General features: G+C 40.3%; 1 protein-coding gene across 1 annotated transcript in view; it reads right to left on the reverse strand.

Moving 5' to 3' along the window:
* PTPRO (protein tyrosine phosphatase receptor type O) overlaps nucleotides 1-22,611 on the reverse strand; it is a 116,251-nt gene that overhangs the window by 70,084 nt on the left and 23,556 nt on the right. Inside the window, exons 5-12 of the mRNA XM_077756412.1 lie at nucleotides 20,641-20,799; nucleotides 18,536-18,688; nucleotides 16,223-16,666; nucleotides 13,880-14,041; nucleotides 10,177-10,373; nucleotides 3,328-3,448; nucleotides 2,865-3,058; nucleotides 1,564-1,675 (exon numbers count right to left, since the gene is read on the reverse strand). Of these exons, the coding sequence (XP_077612538.1) occupies nucleotides 1,564-1,675; nucleotides 2,865-3,058; nucleotides 3,328-3,448; nucleotides 10,177-10,373; nucleotides 13,880-14,041; nucleotides 16,223-16,666; nucleotides 18,536-18,688; nucleotides 20,641-20,799 (1,542 nt within the window). The remainder of the gene's footprint in view (nucleotides 1-1,563; nucleotides 1,676-2,864; nucleotides 3,059-3,327; nucleotides 3,449-10,176; nucleotides 10,374-13,879; nucleotides 14,042-16,222; nucleotides 16,667-18,535; nucleotides 18,689-20,640; nucleotides 20,800-22,611) is intronic.

Genomic DNA, 22,611 nt, shown 5'->3' on the forward strand with positions numbered 1-22,611 from the left:
TCCCCCCCCCCCCTCCCCTTCAGAGACACAGCAGAGAGCCTGGCAAGGTGCTCTTCTGCTTTATTGCAGAGAATTCTAACACACTCGGTTTTGCACTACTAGCCGGTTGTTAGGTCACATTTTGAATTCTGCCAGTGAGAAAAAAGAATTTGAGGACAGGATAATTTGCTCAGTTTGACAGCTAGAATTCTGCAGGTCTAGGTCTGCTCAATCAAGTGTTCAGATGCAAAGTCTGGGCTTCTTTCAGACATCTGCTCTGTCTGAGAAGGGAAGAATATTCTCAGAAAGGCAATGTCAATACAGTTAAGCTGTATGAATTATTTATATGGTAAAATTTAATTAAAATGAAGTATGCAGTTATTAATATAGTCAAGAAGCTCACACACGACTTGTCACATAATCGGTACTTTCTACCTTTTTGGTATTCTTTCACTTTTCTACTCTAATATTACTATTAACATCTGGAACACAGGGAGCTCTAGACATTGGCTAGTAAAGGAAGGGGATGTACTATGTATGTTGAGAGCGTAAGAATTCAGATGATTAATTGCTTCTTTTTTGTTTAAGATTTTATTTTTAAGTAATCTCTATACCCAACAGGGGGCTCGAACTCACAGCGCAGAGATCTACCAGATGCTTTACCAACCAAGCCAGCCAGGCATCCCCACACGATGAATTTCTTTGCATTTTCTTTCACTAATAAAGTTTGACAGAGTAAAGCTACATGTCCAGTGGAGAAAATATTTTGCTAACGTTCTTCTTCATCTAGATATATTTTTCTCATTTCCTCTCTTAGCGTAACACTAATTATAGCCTCATAGTCTAGCTAACAGTTCCCGAGAAATCGTAGTTGAAATAGGATTCAAAAAGAGTTAGTGTTTCTTTGATGAATTTCCCCTTTTCATTGCCATCTCTGACCACCTCTGTTATCTATCTCTGCTATATGAATATGAGCTGACATTGTTTAAGAGCTTAAACTTTGAGCCATGTATTTCACTAAGTAATGCATTTAAACAGAAAGGGATAATAGATGCTATTATCATTTCCATTTTGCACATAAAAAACCCCTGAGGCTTACAAAAGTCAACGTGCACAGGTTACAGAGGGTAGGTGGCTGATCCGTGGCTCAAACCCACATCTACCTGTCTCCAAAACCTCTTTTAACTCCTGCTGTGGATAATGCTGCCATCAGCCTGTGACTTTAAAACTGGCTTAATCAATAAGGAAATGGGGACACTCTGGCAAATATAATCATCGGAAGGGTAAAGTCAATTGATCTCTGTGAGAAGCCCAAAGCTCTGTCTGCTACATCTCTATTCTAATTGATTCCAAACAGGAGCACAGAAATAAAAGTCAGTGACTCAGGATGAAAACGTATTTTGATTTTCAAAGCCTATCATTTAAACAAATAATGAACTTCCAGAATCAAGGATACTGGCTTCCACGAGACTGACGTTCTGTCAGTACCGGGTGAGTGCCTAGCGCTTTCTGGAGATGTATCTCTTCAGACACTCCACAAAATGGTGTTCTCTCCCGCCGAAGCTGTTCCCATACACCACTCACCTGTTATGAAGCTGATGGTGGAGCTGTCGCAACAGCTCAATTCTGGGTCTCCCCATGTTACCATGGTAACTCGGAAGTTGTAGTACCATGCTGGCAACAGATGGGCTATCCTCTGAAAAGAGAAAGGAGACAAAAGAGTAAGGGGAAAAATCCCATTTTTGGAATAGAGTTACTTTCATCAGGTCATGAAAATGATCAATAAGTAATTTTTTGTTTTCCTTTCTGTGCCTTTTTGTACTTCCCAAATTTTCCACTAAACATTCTTTCTGGAATGAGGTAAGATGTAAATAGAATGATCTACAAACGGAACTTTAAAAAAAGTGATTCATAGGTTTAGAGTCAAATGTTACTAATATTGGCTTCGTTTTACAGTTTCCTAAGTTTTGTTACACATGTGGAACAGTCCTTATTTTTAAGTGACTGTACATATACATCCCCCTATTTCTAAGAAAGCTGGCCTCTCACAACTTGGTATTCTCCCAGTTTGGACCGTAAGCATGTGTCTTTGTTGGGTGGCAAATACCAGAGACATCAACTGGGTAGAGGGCAATTGTGCACTTCCTGTGTGACCTGCGCTGCCGAAATTATTCCCGTCTCAGAAAGAGCAGTCTTTCCCTGCTCTCTTGAAAAACATCCTCTAGGGGCGCCTGGGTGGCTCAGTCAGTTAAGTGTCCGACTTCTGCTCAGGTCATGATCTCACAGTTTGTGTATTCAAGCCCTGCGTTGGGCTCTGTGCCGACAGCTCAGAGCCTGGAGCCTGCTTCACATTCAGGGTCTCCCTCTCTCTCCCTGCCCCTCCGCCTCCCCCTGCCTCCACTTCTGCTCCGTCTCCTTCAGAAATAAATAAACATTAAAAAGGATTAAAAAAGAAAAGAAACGCCTACTCTAATGGCCTGACATCATAGGTATTTAACGGATGTGTAATGTTAAGAATACTCATCACTAGCATTAAACAGTGCCATCTAATTACTGAATAACTAAAGGCAACTTTTCGTGTTTTCCCCCTCAGGGGCAGAGAGAGACAATATGCTCTTAGCTCTACTAAAATGTGGATACGCTCATTAGGGGTGAATAATTATTTCTGTCTCTTCCTCTCTCTTTCAGTCTCTCAATCTCTCTCCCTCTCTCTCAATCTCTCCCTGGGACGAAAACAGTCCTACGAGCAAAAACAACTGAAAAAACATCTTGAAAGTAGCAAGCCACCCATGTGTATTTACAGGTTACTTTTTCTGATACACTCGGTACAGAAAGGCAGATTTCTTTACACAGGGAATCGTGACAGCCACTTAAGGGACCGTTACCACTGATGCAGTTAAGGAGACAGTCGCCGCTATTTCATAGTACGTCGTCCACTCTGATGTCATTGTCGCAGGGTTGAAATAAAACATTTCAACTACATATTTTCTGAACACTCCTAAGTAGGGTCTGCTCCAGCTCAGAACCACTGCCGTAGGACCCAAGGGATAGAGCATTAAATCCTTTATTCCCGTTGGAACTGCGAAGAAGCAGGGAAGGGCGAGAAAAGAGAGTCAAGAAGAAATGTTTAAAACCTTTCCTTATATCTTAGAAATGGCTTCTGAATACCTGGGGTTTGGTCTTCTGATATGATCACTGAATAAATCATATTTGCCTCCGATGCTATTTTTCCTGAGTAGCAGTTGCTAATGATATGGCCCAGGTTATACAACTGTAGTAATTTCTTACTCTGGATGTAGAATATTGGGAGAATGAATGGACCCCCGTATATGACNGCTGGCAACTTACCGATAGCAAATGTCACAGGATCTGAAGGCGGTCCAATCAAAGGGCCTTTTCTTAGGTACATCACCACCTGGTACTGGGCACCAGGAACCAGATTTTCAATGATGGATTTGCTTGAGTTCACCTTTAAACCAAACACCCGACATGATTTATTTAGAGCTGGTCTTTCAGAATGTGACGCAGAGGCTGATATCACATTCAGGGCTCTTTGTGGAGCCACAGACGCCTTTGAAATCCAGAAGCCTTTGCTCATTCTGGGCAAGGTCAGATTTCAAAATTAGCATGATTTATAGTTTATGTGAACACTGAAGGGAACCCAGAACACTCAAATTCTATGGCTGGATTTAATAAGCCCTGTGAACTGCTTTATACCCATCAATGTCAATTTCAACTATGTACACCAGAGACACATCAGCCTCTAACCATAATCAAATCAGCAATATCGTGAGGGTAGTCTGACATCCTAAATTGTAGTGTCAGCTAAAAACATACAAAGATCAGTGCAGGAATGTGTTTGGTCTCTCGTCACTTAGAAGCATATAATATCTAATTATAGAGATGGAAATGACCTCAGAGCTTATCTGCTCCAAATCTCTCATTTAATAGATCAGGCAAGTAAAGCCAGGAAACGGCCAAGGTCACAGATTCAGATTAAGTGTTGGGACTGGAAGCCTAGTCTTGTGAACTCTAATGGCTGCTACAGGCAAGTCCGGGGACTAAGCATCGAGATACAGTAGGATATGCTTCTGAGGGCTATTGTGACCCCATAAAATAATGTTGTAGGGGCGCCTGGGCGGCTCAGTTGGTTAAGCGTCCGACTTCGGCTCAGGTCGTGATCTCGCGGCTTGTGGGTTCGAGCCCCGTGTCGGGCTCTGTGCTGACAGCTCGGAGCCTCGAGCCTGTTTCAGATTCTGTGTCTCCCTCTCTCTCTGATCCTCCCCTGCTCGCACCTTCTCTCTCTCTCAGAAAGAAATAAAAAACATTTTAAAAAATTTAAAAAAATGATGTTGTAGATAGTATTTCTCATCTAGATGAGCTCTTCTTTACTGTTCTTTTGTTTTTAATTTTTGGTTAGGTAACAAATACAGTATAGAGAAAAACAGAACAATAGATGAACGAAATGTACATATATATGTATATTTGAAATGTACTTATTGAAATTAAATGTCAGCACGCACTGGCATTGATGCTTCAGCTTACAGGTCAAGAAGAGTGACCTTTAGTGCCTCTGATATTTAAGACAGTCTTGCTTAGTAGAGGGAACAAAGGTTCTTTATTCAGACTGTCCGAAATCAAATCCTGATTCTACCTCTTGTCAGCATGGGACTTTATTTATAATTCTTAGCTTGGCTTCATGATTGATAAACTATAGGTCATATTATTATATACCTCACAGGTGAGGATGCTTAAACTAGAGATTCAATAAAGGTAATTCGCTCCTCATCAATTTTTGGCCTCTAGGGTATATAACATCATAAAATTACTGTGGAAGGGAGCAGAAATCAAAGAACAATATTATTGACAGCTTACTTATTCTATAAGGTTTTTTTTTTTAAAGCTTCCTTAGGATTTTAAGAACAAATACAGAATTGTTGATGATATGAATTTTAAACCTTTCTAACACCTGAAACTGATTCTACACAGTAGGAATTGTACCATTTGAGTTGGGACAACTTGCTGTAAATGGAAGTAGGGGGAACAGGATATCATAATTTCTTTTCCAATAACTTAACCAGAAAAAAATTAAGTTGAATTCATAAAATAGTTTTTCCACCTTTTCCTTCCTATTTTTTGCCCATGGTTTTTTTTCATTTTTTAGAAACTATTATTATTTTTTAAAGTTTATTTATTTATTTTGAGAAGGAGAGACAGACAGAGACAGAGAGAGTGTGAGCAGGGGAGGGGCAGAGAGAGAGGGAGACAGAGAATCAGAAGAAGGCTCTGCGCTGTGTGTGGCTCGGGGCTCATGACAGCCAGATCACGAGATCATGACCACGGAGATCACAACCTGAGCAAATATCAAGAGTTGGGCGCTCAGCGGACTGAGCCACCCAAGTGCTCCTGCCCACACTTTAGAACGTGAAGTCTGCTGGGAGCCATCTCGATAACGTTAGCCAACTAGATATTCTCACCTGATGGAGCTTTCCCTGAAGAGACAAACTATGAATAAGACTATGTATGTTGTGTACAACTAAGCAACATGGTCTTATTTCTTTAAAATACATTTTCAAATGATAAACTAATAATGTTTATTGTGAAAATTATTCACACAGTAGAAGAGCAAATGAAGGAAACTGACAATTTTGCTGTCCTCCTCCCCCCACTTCCAACATTTTGGGGGGCAATCTTCCAGACCCTCCTCTGTACATATATACATAAATAACATTATATGGAACCATATAAGTGTTGCATCATCAACGTCGCTCCAAACTTTCCTTTAAAACTTAACAACGTATTATGGACATGTAGACATGCCTGCGAGTGCTAACCTAACTCATTAATCGCTCCTTTAGAATATGTAGAATAGCAGGATGGGCAAAGTGTTGATAGATTGCTTCAGGGTGGTGTTAAAGTCTCTCTGGTTTGATAATATTTTAGGCAACTAGTTGATTCTGATTATTCAAATGACTACACGAAGTCATAGCCACTTAAGTTTGCTATCATATTTAATACCCTGAGGGTATTCTGCTAGTAAAATAAGTCGGAGAAAGGCAAATACAGTATGATTTCACTGTGGGGAAACTAGAAAGCAAAACAAATGAACAGACAAAACAAAACAAAGCTCATAGGGATGGGGAACAGAATGGGGGTTGCCAGAGGGGAGAGGGGTTCACAGGTGGGTGACATGGGTGAAGGGCGTCAAGAGGTACAAACTTTTGAGTTATAAAATAAACAAGTCATGGGGATGTAAGGTACAACATGAGGACTATAGTCAGTAATATTGTATTGCCTCTTTGAAAATTGCTAACAGAGTAAATCTTAAATGTTCTCATCCCTAGGAAAAAAATGTGTAACTTTGTATGGTGATGGGTGGCAACTAGACATATTGTGATGATCATTTTGCAATGTACACAACTATTGATTCATTATGCTGTACACCTGACACTAATATAATGTTGTACATCAATTATATCTCAATGCAAAAAACATGCCATCATAATAAATTCATCCTAGGGACATGATTCAGTTTTTTAATAAGAAGCAACTATGTGTGGGATGCCTGGGTGGCTCAGTTGGTTAAGTGTCCTACTTCGGCTCAGGTCATGATCTCACAGTTCCTGAATTCAAGCCCCACGTCAGGCTCTGTGCTGACAGCTCGAAGCCTGGAGCCTGGTTCAGGTTCTGTGTCTCCCTCTCTGTCTCTGCCCCTTCCCCACTCGTGCTCTGTCTTTCTCTCTCAAAAATAAATAAACATTAAAAAATTTTATAAAGCAACTATGTGTATATACATCACACTACTGAAAGGAATGAGACGGGGGCAATGGCATTGCACATTACCTTGGTAGCAATTAATAAACACCAACTCCTTTCTTCTACTCCGGTTTTGAATATTTGCTAAGCTACCAGTGAGATGTATGCTTCTATCCCTCCATGCTCTTTTATTTATCTTGGACCGCCTTGGGGGTAGGTAGACTGCACTCTACTTATTCAATAATATGTATAATATGTATTTTCTTCTCCAGAGGATCGTTCCAACCCTCTTCCCGATTTTTCATCCCACCTTCACATTTTACTATTTCCTCTCTCCCGTACCCGACTGGCTTGGTCTCCATGTCAGAGAATTCTGTTCAGCCCAAAGCCTCTCCAATGAGGCACCGGTCCTCTCCCTCCTCAGCTAAAGAAATAGGAGGAAAGATATCTTAGAGAGCCCAGGAGATACATGACAGACTGTTAAAGAGCATGTAAGTTGTTGGAAGACACTTGGGGAGCAGGGCAGATCACATTAAAAATACATATACATACATATATGTGACTTTTTTAATCCTGAAATTTATGATTGCGTGTGAGTCTTTGGAGAAAGTACGGAGAGCACTTTGAAGAACTGACAGGTCCTTTATGTACAACACTGACGGAGCACAGACTTTATGTTCCTCATGTATTTATTAATGAAAAGCACCAAGATGGTTGTTAGGGGGCACGCATCACAAAACATCCTTTTCCGTGAACTTTCTCCTGCAAACTTATACACGAAACCACAACCAGATGTGAAGGGCACATACATGATTAGGACAAGTTCAAATTAATGGGTACAATGTACCTGTGTGGAAGGTCAGACTCTAAGCTTCATGAACTCAGAGGTTCAAGTCACATTTGTTTCATTTCTAGGATCTTGGACTAGGACCCACCTATCATGCAGAAATCAGTGGTGGTATGAGGAAGAGTAAAGGCACTCGCAGTACTCTCAGGGAGGACCTAGGTAATATATGAAGCAACGATCCCGTGGTATAGTCGGTGGCAGATGCCACGTAGGGAGAGTGGACGTATAAAATAGTGAATCATTATATTAACAGTTAATACAGAATCCCACCTTGTCTGCAGGGGGTATGTTCTAAGACTCCCAGTGGATGCCTGAAACCACGGAGAATACAGAGCCCTGTGTGTACTCTGTCTTTTCTTACACGTACATACCTACTGTAAAGTTTAATGTATAAATCAGGCACAGTAAGAGATCGACAATAACCAATATTAAAAACAATTACACACCATACTGTAATAAAAGTCAGGTTAATATAGTCTCTCTCAAAATATCTTATCGTACTACACTCCCCCTTCTTATGAGGCCGTGACATGATAAATGTCTGTGGGATGAGAAAAAGGGAGATGAATGACGTAGGCACTGTGACCTACAGTTAGGCTACTATTGACCTTCTGACTATTTATCAGAGGAGGATCATCTGCTTCTGGCCCATGGGTGACCATGGTGACTGAATCCGTGGGAAGTGAAATTGCAAATAAGGTTGGGAGTGCTGTATGTGTTTAGCTCTAGAATCACTCTTATTTTTGAGCTGCAGGAAACCTTGAATTCCCTGTTGAATGCAATCACAGTACCACTGAAGACAGAATTAAAGAAATATCACTAGATTTTTTTTTCCTGGATAATAATTGCTTTAGGAAATAAGCCCAAGTCAGACAGGTACTGGTGATAATGTCTTCTGGGTTCTTTTGATTAATGGCCACATGACTGCAGGCCAGTTTTTGAGACTTTTTTGAATAATGTTTCCTCATCTAAACATACGTGTGTGCCTCTGTGTGTGTGTGTGTGTGTGTGTGTGTGCGTGGAGTGGGGCAATGGATAATGTTAGTGGAATAACACAGTCTTCAAAATGTTCTTGTGGTAATGGACATAACGCCTCACATGGCGGTCTAGATCCCACCCTCCATGTTAAATATTGGCCTCTTTGCCTGTCATCCTTAACAGTTTCGTATTTGCATCTCCAGAGAGCACTGTCAAAGTATGCCTAGACCAGCTGTTTCTGGCTCATTCATAATTTACAAACTCTATACTGTTAGCCTTTGGCTTCTATGCAAAAGATACATACATTTGTACATCAGATGAGGGGCAAAGAAATGTACCTTGGAGCAGTCAAGTTCTATGTCATGTTCTGTAAAAGAAACACATGTGTCTATCAGTGTAATGAGTCAGCTGTCTTTGGTAGGCTCAGGAAAGGAGGCTAGGAAGCTGCACAGTGAGTTGTGATTACAAGTTAATCTGTTCAGCATATTTACTCCTTAATTTAATTCAAGTCAAGGGGTAGCCTCATCTTCAAGTAAGGGCTTATCTTAGTACTCTTAAGCCTTTCTAGCACTCCAAAGGCCAGGATTCTTCCTGAATTCATCTTATCAATGTCAAGTTTCTCTCTCTTTGAATTTCACGAAATGCCAAATTTTCCTGGGATAAATGTAGACATTCCAAAATGCTTTTATATAGCTAATGTTGTGAGTATTATATTTCCAGTGTATGACACACAAGTGGATCATTCGACTTTTTACCTGTAGGGAAGTAAATATTGGGTTTGTAAGACACCAAGAATCAGTACATTTGGTCTTAAGAAAAAATAAAACCAAGCTTCGGGAAGGTAGAGCTGGGCTCCCTGTGGGTACTCTGGGCGATGGAAAGCAGGGTCTGCCCTGGGGCCCATGTGGCGGGGTTTCCCTCGGGACTGATGGCTGGGCCTGTAAGCTCACTCTGGTAGCCATTCCCAGAACGAATGATTTGCACCCCATTTCCGCGTGTCCCTCATGCTCCCTTGTGCTCAGCTAACTCCTGTTTCTCCTTCAAAACCCTTCTCAGCTGTGATTAGTGAAAGGGGAGTTTTTTTTCCTTTCATAGTTCTAATTTTCGAATTAGTTTTCCAGTGAGCGTGAATTACCTTTATTGTTTACATAACAAGAAAAAGAATGGAAAAAGGAAAACAAGCAAGCAAAAGCTCCCCAGAACCTTCGGCTTGGTTGTCTCCTTCCCTGGTCGAACTGTCCCCGGGCCGGTTTCCAAACCCCCTTGCCCCAGTGCCTATTTCCTCAGGCCCAGCTCTTTCTTTCTGTGAACTCATAAGGGCTCTCTGGCCTTATGGGATACTCTGCGGTCACTGTATGTTCTGCATGCTTTGTTCTCACTAGATTATACGCTCTGCAGGAGGCAGATGCATAGAAACGATCTAGATCGCCAGCATCTATCCGGATACCTGCCACACCGTAGGCCTCTTGAAAGAAGCGTGGAAATAAGCGTGAGATGCTAGTCCTGAGAGGGCGAGGGAGGAAGCCTGTCGCTGAAGAACCTTGCACACTCCTTTCCTGTGCACACCGCACCCCGGGGAGGCCCCCGCACAGCCTCGTGCTGTNCTTTTGCGTTACCTGAGTGCAGTACTGCTTCTCTAGCCTCTGGCTCTCCTTTTGTTTCCGGCAGGTGAGCGACACCACAGACACGATGGTGCCGTTGTAACTCTCCCGGGAAGACGTCCAGGACATCAGAGCGGTGGTCGCGCTTAACACGTGGACACTCACATGCTGGGGCTTCTCCGTCAGTTCTTCGATCCACTCCCCTGAAGGGCCTGAACATGACGCAGAAGGGCACAGGGGAGGGCGCGTGCTGAGCCGGTCGAGTTAAAAGAGAATCATTTGGAAAAGCATGCTGCTTTCCTTTGGCCCTTGCAGAGATGCTCAGAGCAGGACCGGCAGCTGGACCGGCCTGTCTGCACACACGCACACCCCCCCCCGCCCAGCCCGGCTCCCCCAGCAGCAACCAGCTGGGGCCCATGGACAGACAGAAGCGCCACATCAGCTGCTGCGCGCATCTGAGGGGACACCGGTAAACCCTTCGCCAGAGAGAATCTACTTCTCTTTTAACAAACAGCGCGTGGGGCGTTTCACCAGTGTTTACAATTCCTCTTCTGTCTCTAGAAATAATTACTTTGAGATTCAAATTAGCCTCATACTGCCGTCATGTGAAAAGATTTTAAATCTGGTAACAGCCGGATCAAAGAGGCAGGTGTGACTGTATGAGGGAAGAAACGGGCAACGGGCTGGCGCAATTCTAGAAGCTGCCTGAAATCTGGGGGATAATTTGAGGGACGCGGTGGGTTCCTCATTATAAAGTATCTCCACAGAAGTGTCCGCCATTAGCTTTGTTCTCTTAAGTTTTTAAAGTGGTTATTAGCACAGTGCCTGACACGTCGGAAGGGCTCAAGGAGTGTAAAATGGTTATTATCTACAGAAAGTCCTTGTTGAAATGCAAACGCACAATTTTCTTTTATTTGCCTGGGATAGACTTCTTAGTGTCTTCCTGGGCTGGAAACCGGGAGGTGGAAAGGAACGAGAGGCTCTGCAGGGGAGGGGAGTCTCCGGCTCACAGCAAATGGGGCAAGAGAGATAATGACAGTAATGATGATGGCAAAGGGATCTGGGACTCACTATGTTTTAGGCTCTGCTTTAAGCTTATACATGTTTACATATTTTAATCCTTTAATTTTCATAACAGACCTATGAGAGAAGTACTAGTACTACATGCACTGTCAGATGAGGAAACTGAGGCAGAGAAGGGGTAAGGAGAGCTGGGATTCATACACAGGAAGGCTGGTTCCAGAATCCATGCTCTTAAGACCTCCAGGAAATTCTGGAAGCACTATGAAAGCATTGGTTTGGAGATAGGAAAGTTGACCCAGACACAGTTTTGCTCATTATTAGTGAGCAAATGAGTGGGCAAATGATTTAACATCTCTCCATCTCAGTCATTGCACCAGCCAAACGGATAAATCATAGGAAGTTAGGATTGACAACGTTAGGGATCGGATACCTCATCTAACTGATGAGGAAACTGAGGCCCAGAGATGCGAATGGCCTGTCCAGTGTCACAGAGCTAATTCGCGCTTAGGGCCCAACCCAGACCTCCTGTCTCCTGTGTCAGTGCTTTGTGACAATTTATCAAATGCCATCTGTCGTTGGGATCAAATGAGATCATATGTGTTAGAGAACTATGTAAATGTGAAGTGTTAATACTGTTATGAAGGTTATTGGGGTAGCAGGTGCACAGAGAGTCAGGTTCACTCATTTGATAATCAAGTCAAGGTAATAGGTCGTTGGAAACGGACTTTGCTAGCAACTATTCCTAGGTTCTAGTCCTCATTCGGGAAAGTCCTTAAACTTGCTGTGACTCAGTTTTTTTCCACCTGAAAAGTGTGGATGATTGAAATGTAAGGCTATTGAGGGACTCACAGAAATTTCTACCTTACTTCTCTCTCTGAGGAAAACCTTCAGAGCTGCATAAATAGAAATCATAATGCAACAAGACAAACATAAATCTGAATGTAATGTAATAAATATTAATGTCATAGCTTAACCGCAGCCCAGTTTGGGTCAGGAAAATGGTCTGCGCATATAATTTAGCTGGTGTGAGATTACACTGTTTTAAGGGGGCTTACTCAGTTAAGTACAGTATTTATATCTATAGTGTCTTGTTTTAAACTGAAGATATATATACAGTACACCTGAGTAATGCATTGCTGCGGGATGGAATATCCTAAGTGCTACAAATATTATTCTTTTATTGGCAGAGAAAAACAAAAACGTTAGTGTCCTATATTTTTCTAGATGAAGATGAATACATATCTCTTTGAAATAATTGTATTTTGAAGCAAGTCCGACACATTCTCAGTACCACTAGCCAAACCGGATACTCTAGGGCAGAGTGCCTGACACATGAAAGTAGTTCAGTGAATTGTTTGTTGGTTGAAGGTACAACAGAATTAACCAATCAATAGTATAACCCCAGGCTAGGATTTTTATAATTTGGTATGAGAAGCAAGGCGTACACATACAAAAGAAATCTAGAGAAATACCAGACACAAATAAGCTCTGTATTTTGTGCTGAGCACTAAGAAACACAGGAGAGATTCAGAGAAGGAAGGGCCTGGAAGGTTCGAATAGCTGCAGAAGCATTGCTAGACGCTGTTCACACTTGCGGTGGACCTCTACTGACGGGCCAGGAAACCTTTTGGTTAATGAAACATTGTAAGGTTCAGGGAAGAATGGGATACTCAACTTTGTCCTCATTGTCAAGTGACTTCATGTCAAAGCTCTTCCATAACTGAAAGACACGCAAACAATTAGGACTAATCTTGCTGTGTGTCTAATGGATCTTTAGGCCTCTTATCAGGGACGGCATTTTTGGTTTCAGAAGTAGAAATGCTCCGTGGCTCATTTGCAACATTTTCCAGCTGTGAACTAAGCCGATCTCTTCCCTCTGCCTCCCTTCTCACTCTCCCACCCACCTTTCTGAGGATCATTTGATGAAAGGTGGTATTTTCCCTTTGGAGAGGGTGATAAAGTATAGGGTGGTCATCCTTTTTGAAGAGCAGTTTTTATCCACTGCCTTCTATTTTTTCCTTTCTGCTGATTGGAGGTACACTTAACTGCTTTTCACTGATTTCTGGCCTCTACACCTCTGGTGAACATTGAGATGAGCTAAAAACATTACAGACATGCACGATTTGTGTGCTTTTAGAGGCCAGTTATTGCTTTGCTACTGCCCCTCATGGAATCAGAAGAAGCCACCCTAAGACTTGACATTAGGGCTTTTAGGAGCTCCAGCTTGGTCCTCTGGTGCCAAATTTATGGCGATCACTGGGTCCCACTACCCTTGAATCTTTGTTTGTCCTTTGAGTTCTATAAGCTCAATATTCTAATGAGACTCTTCACATAGTCCAACAATATCAATTTTCTATTCTCCTCAAACAAAAGTCACATTTCCGAAACAGTGTGTCCGTGTCCTTGGAGAATTTGCTATGGCTAGTGTGGAAAGTCAGTTTAATAAATGTTCAATGACCACAGTAATAAAAATAAAATCCGTAAGCTAAACCTCTGGGTAGGTTTGCTACTATTAAACGTACATATATTTCCTCTGCTGTCAAAATCTCATGGATCTGGGCCTTCTCTGACCTTGAAGGTTTCTCAGGGTCTCTGAGGTTTGATAAATAATTGATGCCTGAGCATCATTAATCTCCTCGGTTCCATTGTCCTCCCCCCACCCCCGTAAGTACAAAATGATCCCTTTGGTACTTACTGATATAAAAACTGAGTGATTTTGCTGACTGACTTTTTCGAGTTTCACAAGATCCTGAGGAGCTAAAGGTTGTCACAGATAACCTATATTTCCCAGGCTCCTTCAGTTCTGCGACAAATTCATGCGCTTCTTCATCCACAGTCAAATATTCAGTAAAGTTTTCTGATTCAAATGGAAAAAAGAGAATATATATGAATTGGAGCCTGGAAGGGCCTTGAATGTAGACAAGTCAATTGATTAAAAAAAAAAAACCACACAAATGAGCAGTTTTTACAATGTTGTTTCCTTCCTTTTGTCAAGTTCAATTATACATCTTAACCAAAGGTGCTATAAAAGAAAGATGACTAAGTATTCAAATTGTTTTTCATAAACTTGTAAATAGCCAAAGTAAAACATGGCATCCAAATCAATAAAACTTAGAGATTCTCCTGTACGGGTTCCCAACAACATTATATGCACAAAATAACAGCAGAATGTCAGGGGAAGATCACAATAGTTGACTTTCTCATCTGGATATAAGGAATATAAAAAAAATAACCAGCAACGAGTATCTTATAGATTCTTGGTGGTAGTATTAAATATCCAGAAATGCCTTAAAATAAATTGGATTCTTTCTAGTTAGAAAGAATTCTTCTGGGCAGATTTTCTGACACTTGCAATATGTTCCCTTCATCTGTTTTCTTCCAGAACTCCTAAAAGAAAAAAACGATTTCTACATGGCTTCAAAGTCCATCTCCTGCTGCTTATTACTGCATTTGAAGTTGTTCTCACCAGTTGGTGACTACAATAGCCTTCAACAGAACACACTGCAGTCACATAAAAGCATGATTGAGCCTTTATGGAAATCCTCATTTAAAAAAAATTCTTACTAAGAGACTCTATTTTCCATAAATATATTCAATGGAACAGAAAACTAAATGACAAGTAAACTGGTGGCAGATGAAGAAATATTTCTTTATACAAGTAGTTCCGGCAAATGCTAAAGCTTTTGACTCGAATAATTGGAAATGACAAAGGATTTCAATTTTATTCGCTATATGGGTATGGTTGATTACGCTATAATCCAGCAGAGAGGAATCCCCAGCTTTTGGTATCTTTCTCTATTAAATGAAATAAGGGCAAACAATATATAATACATCAGAGTACATGAGATTAATGCCCTACCCTGAAAACAAAGCTGTCATCGGAACTTCAAATTTTACCAACTTGATGACTTTTATCACCCAAACTACTGGACTGGAAAGTGTAAAACAAACTATGTTATTGTAGAAACAAAACCAACAGCAAATAACTATCAAAATCTACCAAACAATTTGGATGTGATTCATGACCAAATTTACTGAAGGCCATGGCCGTTTTTCACAAATCAGTGGCTAAAATATAAAGAATGGCTCTGAGATGCTGGATAAATGAATATGAGACACAATATGGCAGCTATACTGAAACTGCTAGCCGCCGTGCGCTTTCTATTTTACTACCAGCTCCTCTTCAGGAAAACATGAGTGGTGCTCATTCCAGAGGGGCGCACGCCCTCCAGCAAATAAGAGTCCCTGGACTCCCTCTCTCCGACCCTCCCCTGCTCACGCTGTCTCTCTCTCTCTCTCTCTCTCTCTCTCCTAGAAATAAATAAAACATTAAAAAAAATATATTTAAAAAAAAGAGTCCCTGGATCAGTTGCATACAGGCCTGACCCCTTTGGGAAAGCAGGCTTCCTGTCGGATTGTTCGGCTGCGTGCTTCCACAATTGTGTCCTGGAAAACAGAGCAACCCTCCAGGATATTTTGCAGTTTGTGATGGTTAGAACTTGAATCAAAATCTTTCTAAACGTGGGGCGCCTGGGTGGCTTAGTCGGTTAAGCGTCCGACTTTCGCTTAGGTCATGATCTCGCGGTTCGTGGGTTCGAGCCCCGCGTCGGGCTCTGTGCTGACTGCCGGCTCAGAGCCTGGAGCCTGTTTCAGAGTCTGTATCTCCCTCCCTCTCTGACCCTCCCCGGCTCACGCTGTGTCTCTCTCTCTCCTAGAAAAAAAAAATCTTTCTAAACGTAAGGTTTCCCTCAGCGGCCAGGGGTACGTGACATGTTGGGCAGTGAAACGTGTCCACTTGTCAATACTTGCAATTTATACGCTACCGGAACCTTGGATGCTGATCCTATCTGTTCAGTTTTGTCTTCTAGTCTCAGTCTGCATTGCTACTCAATTAAACTCTTCCCTTCCTTTATCATTTTTCTTGAAATCTTAACTGTCTACCATCAGCCTTTTTTTTTCTAAATTTAGTTAGAAAACATTTCAATTTCCTTTCCGTTGCACACCATTTCCTTTTTCCATTGATTTCCTATTACATTACCTTCTCTTTCTATGTGGATATGGAACCCGTCAAAGGCAGTGGGTGGTTTGGGTGGTAACCAATTCAAAATCATTTGTACAGGAAAGAATGAGAAGGAGCCTGATGTTGACTTCTCAGTGTCACCGAGTGTACTGTTACGTTCATACTCCATGGGAAGTACACTGACAAAGTCATCTTCGCTTTCAGGAGCTGTAGATGCGCTGCCCCACCAATACGGCTGGGATGTAGTTTCGTAGTCACTGCTGTTAAAATCAGGCCAACCAGAAGAGATGTTGCCAGAGGGAATTTCAGGGACTTCGTCTGTAAAATGGAAGAGTTTGTCTTTTCCCATTGTATCTTGTGATCTCATGAACGATTCCTCCGGGAAACTGCCACTCTGCTCTTCCCAATTATTCTTGTTCAAGTTTACAATGCGAACTGAGATATTTCGAGGTGGATAAGGGGCTGAAAGGGAGAGAATGTTCATTCTCAAGTGCTTTTTAATTCTCTTATAGCAAATAGTTATTAGTGAGTCAAATACACAAGCAGATTTACAAAATAGAGATTTGTTTTTACTACTGCTGTATAAAGATAATCTACGTCAAGAACTATTGTGGTGTCGGGGCGCCTGGGTGGCTTAGTCGGTTAAGCGTCCGACTTTCGCTTAGGTCATGATCTCGCGGTTCGTGGGTTCGAGCCCCGCGTCGGGCTCTGTGCTGACTGCCAGCTCGGAGCCTGGAGCCTGTTTCAGTCTGTGACTCCCTCTCTCTCTGACCCTCCCCTGCTCGCACTCTCTCTCTCTCTCTCTCCTAGAAATAAATAAAATATTAAAAAAAAAAAAGAACTATTGTGGTGTCAAGTACACATTTATCTAAGATGTTGTGCATGATGTGTTCACATTAGTGCATCACCACTCATACTTCAAATACAGTCACTGGTGATAGTATGCTTGTCCAACTGGTAATTTCACCATGTCCAAAGCAGAGTTTTGTAAATATTCTTTAGCTTATCAAAATCTCCATTTAAAGAAATGGAGCCTTGCCACTGGCTCTTTCTTACAAACAAGCAGCTATCGTGTACTTTAACTATCAAGAGGAAAATACTTCCTGTGACACAGTTGCACTTTAAAAAGGTGCATATATGTCCCTAGAAACATTAAGGCACATGTTTAGAAATACGGCCTCACTCCTCACCTCTCTAGAATAAAACGTATGAGACCCAAATTAATTTGTGAATTATAGAAGTCTACTTTTCGAGAAGGAGAAAATTGTGAAGGCACACCATATGGCCTCTACCTGCAATGGCTTCGACCTGTCCTTCAAATAGCAGCTGGAATATCATCTCGTCCATAAATTTCTAATAAAAATTAACCCCTCCCTCCTTTGTGCAGCTATATAACCTTGCACCTCTCAGGACATTTATCACCTCTGCCTTGTCTGATTGCCATTTTTATTGTATCTCTACCATTTTTGAGGACAGGGAACCTATCTCACCAGACTTTGTCTTCATCTCTCTGAAACTTAGAACAACTTTCAGGCAGAAGTCACTCAATAGGTAGTGTTTCCTTAGTTGAACTGAATAATGAAAAATACAAATAGACTCTTAGATGTTGCCATGAGGTGAATAACTTATTTAGCTGAAATAATTTCTTTGTCTTGACCTAATTAAGAAAGTCATAAAGTCTTAGAATTCAGACGGGCAGGACCTCATGGGTGATCTATTACAATCCATTCCCAGTATTCATATGAAAGGCATCTCCAACATTTATAGTGAGTAATTTAGGCACATTAGGGGCAAACAATGCCAATTATATTGGTATTAGTGATTAGTGTTTAGTAGGCGTATATTTACTCCATCCATCCATCCATCCATCTATCCATACCATGACAGTGCTTCATATCAATGATGCTACTAAAATTAAACACTGCAAGTTTTAGATAAATTTGAATCCCAGTATTTTCCTTGAATAGTCTGACATTCTGTACTAGAACATCTCTTTTCTGTTTTTCTGCCATATGAGCATTTTACCAGGCTACAGAATAATGAACTTTTCCTTGATCATATTAAGTTACTTAATTATAACTTTTAGTAGTATTTTCTAACCAAAGATTATAAATCTATGATTACACTGACATATTTTAGATTTTTCTTTTGAATATTTTACTCAGCTCCTTTTACACTGATAGAGAATTTGTTTTGTACATTTACAAATATATTTGTATCTTATTTCATAGTTCTGGAACAGATTTTTTCTTAGAATGATAGAAAGTATATATGCAACAAGCGTGTAACTTATTATTTTTTTCACTAAATTTGTTGCTTCAGAAGACTTACCAGTTCTATGTTGCTTGGGTTCATGACTGATACCACTGTACTCCACAAGAGTACTTTTATTAAAAGTTGCCTCAGATACCAGCTGAAAAGTGATATTACTATAACATATTCCTGGGAGCCAGTGATTAAATACTGTTTTGCCCTTAAGGAAATCTGAGAAGAAAAAAAGCAGTTATATTACAGTTCTGGTCTCCTAAATGCAACATATGTTTAGGAAGTTCTAAACAATTATGATTAAATAGCCATAAAAAATATTTCCTTCAACTTCTGACATGGGCAGTAACACAAATTTGGCACAAGGTCAGAGGTGAAAATTTGGATCCTTAGATCCAGAATCCTGAAAAGCTTTTTCCATAAGAATTGGATACAATTAGAAGTAAATTTCTATTACAGGAACATCTGATGCATTAAATGGAGAAGATAATATATAGAAATTGTAGAGATTAGGTTTATACTAGCCATGTACTTTATGATAAAAATCAAAAGATAGTTTGCCACTTTACAGCGTAGAAAACAGTAATTTTATAAGACATATTTTCACTAGGCTCACTTGTAAAAACTGGCCCGTTTTTAAAGTAGAATGGTTTATTTGCCAGTTGGCAGATAGCACCTGATCAAAAAAAGAAGAAAAATACAAATTTGGATTTCATTTGGAAAACATTGGGAAAATAATAAATTTAAGATTCCAACCCAAATCAGAAAGAAACATGGGAAAGAAACTAAAAAATCACTTATTCAACTAAAAGCCAACACCAAATTAATTAACTTAAAAAACAGAGCATATTAATTAACTTCTTTTAAAACTCTTGGCTTTAAATTCAACAAAAATTCCAGAGATTGCTTCTCAATCATTCATGAACTTGTATTTGCATGTGATCAGTAAGCAAATAAGACCCCATTTATTATTTTGCAGATAATTTGTTCTCATTGAAAATAAAAATGCAATAATTTGTAGAGTTCATGTTTATATTTACTTGATTTTTTAAAATTTCAAAAACTATAAATTCAATGCATGTGTTTTAAACAATGTCTCATAAAAAAGAATCCATGGGGGCGCCTGGGTGGCTCAGTCAGTTAAGCATTTGACTTCAGCTCAGGTCATGATCTTGCGGTTCATGAGTTCGAGCCCCATGCCAGGCTCTGTGCGGACAGCTCAGAGCCTGGATCCTGCTTTGGATTCTGTGTCTCCCTCTCTTTCTACCCCTCCCCTGCTCACACTTTGTCTCTCTCTGTTTCTCTGAAAAAGGAATAAACCTTAAATTTTTTTTTTTAAATCCATGGAAGAAATGAGTTTGTAAAAGCAACAAGTCAAAGGGAACGCTTTTCTGGAAGTCATGCCCTGTGTCCTTCAGTCCCCATTTCCCATCTCGCTGTGTTTCCAGTTACAAGCAGTCAACAGACAAATGTTACATGTAATATCCTGAGAGTTTTAAGTTCCTTTCCTCCTCAATTCACTCCCAATGGAGCTGAATGCTCTCCCTCCATCCTTTTCTCTCCATCCTCTCCTAAGAGTCTCCTCAGAAAAGTTGACCAGGTTCTTTGGACAGTGGTTCCCACAGAGTGTCTTCTCTTTCTCCTTTCCCATCAAGCCAGTATAAACAACGAAACCAAAATTTGTATATTAATGAATGAAATCATTTAGCTGGTCATATAGATAAAAAATACATCCAAGGGTAGTAAAAAGCACTATCATTTGCCTTTGAGAATAAGTTTGGACCACTTCCAAGGGAAACTTGGTGGAAGGTGCTTTTCTCGATTCCTAGTCCTAGAAATGCCCTTCTAACACACCTGGAAGGAATTGGTTAGGTGACGTGTTTCTAAGCTTAAGTTTGAATTTATTTCTCGTCCCAGACATGCTGCCTTTGGCATGGTTAACATATAAGTGGTAATAATTTGAGTCTTTCTTATCGTTATGCATTGCGTGTGACTCTAGCAAACCAGGTGTTCTAAGATTCATCACAAGATTTTCATTAATGAATACCTCTTTTTAATGTTTCTTTTATGGGTCAGATCGTGACCTCCTTAGAGTGAGAGAGAAGACCATTAGGCAAACACCATGTAAAAAGGAGTCATTATCATTTATCACTCTTCCTTTTACCTCTTACCTTTATATAACATTGTTCGGAAGTCTTTACCTTCCCAGTAGCTTATGTTTACTCTCGTGAAAACATTATATTTTTCTGGATAATGAATTTCAAAGAGGACTCCTGTTTCAGGAGAGGGTTTATAGTCATATATTGAAACACTGGTTACAGGTAAGGGTTCTGCAGAAGGGAAGTACATGGAGAAAGGGGAAGTGGAGAAAAAGGGACAAAAACGATTATCAGTACTTGGAAGTGCCAAACATTACACCTATCACAACTTTATACACTTTTGTTATCCATGAGCCTTAAAATGCCACATACTCATGAGTTGATTGTTCTCCTTAGCAGTAACTGACAAAAGACAATTGTGTGGTGTTTTGTGCCTTTCAAAGAACTTTCATGTTCATTTTTCCACTTGCCTTTTGCAACAACCCTGAGATCTAGGATGAGCAAATGTGAGTATTGCCATTCAACAGATAAAAATAATGTTGATGAATCAGAGATGTTAAATTATTTGTCAAAAGTAACTTAACAAGTACGTGGCAGAGTCTGTGTCTCCAAATCCTTAGTTCATTCTTTTTTCCAAGCCAGGAAAACTTGGTATTAAAAACAGAGCAGTAGCAAACCATGAGAGACTCTTGAATGCTGACAAAAACTGAGGACTGATNCTACTTATTTTTCTATATTAAGTATAAGAATGCAAACCATCCTAGGTTGTGAGAATCATAGTTTATGGTGTTTATCAAAACACTGTCCCTGAAGAAGTTTAAAAAATGTTTATTTCCTTTTGCTTGACTTATTGATTCATCACAAAACTTTTTAAATACTCATTTTTTAAAATTGCAATTTAATGTATGTGTACATCTCTCCCATATTCCATTCTTCGGCAGAAATCTTTTGTAAAATGACTGAAGCCCCTCACCCTTCTTACAGAGCTGTTGGATAAGTTTTAGCTGCATTCATTTTATTCGAGAAAATCTTTTAAATAACTTAGTTTGGAGTCCACTATTGTATTGCAGGAAAAAAAATTTGATTCAAAGTTTTGTCATTAGGAATTCTTGGAAATCATCTGTAGCCCAAAGGAAAGCAATATCCTTACTTTACATTCTACACTTTTGAAATTTCAATTTTGATGCTGACAAAAACTGAGGACTGATGGATGTGGGGGGGAGGGGGGATGGGCATGGAGGAGGGCACTTGTGGGGATGAGCACTGAGTGTTATGTGGAAACTAATTTGACAATAAACTATTTGTAAAAAAGAAAAATTCAATTTTGATACCATAGGACATCAAAATTTGATTTAACTTATTCCTCAGTTTTCAAATACCTACTTTGTTTCAATCCATAGGTAAATACTTTTCATTTTGCCCTCCAGAATCATAATCTCTTTTAGCTTTTACTTTTGATTGAAGAGATCCAGGAGGGACTGAAGTGACATGTTAAATCTTTGATTTATCCTGGAATTCTCTTTTTTTCTTTTTTCTCTTTAACATTTATTCATTTATGAGGGGCAGAGAGTGCAAGCGGGGAAGGAGCAGAGAGAGGGAGACACGGAATTCGAAGCAGGCTCCAGGCTTTGAGGTGTCAGCACAGAGGCTGACTCGGGGCTCGAACTCATGAGCTGTGAGATCATGACCTGAGCTGAAGTCAGATGCTCAACTGACTAAGCCACCCAGGTGCCCGTTTCCTGGAATTTTCTTAAAAAACCAAGCCAACCTCTATCAAAAAGTCAGGAAGGGCTTTCAGATTACGGCATATATTGTGATCGTGTCCCTATAGACTACATGCTATATTCTCTCTGGTTAAAATGTTTCTGTTTTATCTTTGACGTGTCCTGGGTCTTCTTGCTTTAAGGTAACAATTACATACTGAACTCATTTTGTCATGTTAGCAAACCAACCACCCAACCTCTGAAGACTCTTGAGTATTTCTCTTTGATTAATGCCAAAGAAGTTTTCAACTATTTGAAAGTCTTTCTTTCAACACAGCCC

The sequence above is a fragment of the Crocuta crocuta genome, unplaced genomic scaffold, assembly GCF_008692635.1.
Source record: "Crocuta crocuta isolate KB4526 unplaced genomic scaffold, BGI_CrCroc_1.0 scaffold262, whole genome shotgun sequence".
Classification (NCBI taxonomy): Eukaryota; Metazoa; Chordata; class Mammalia; order Carnivora; family Hyaenidae; genus Crocuta; species Crocuta crocuta.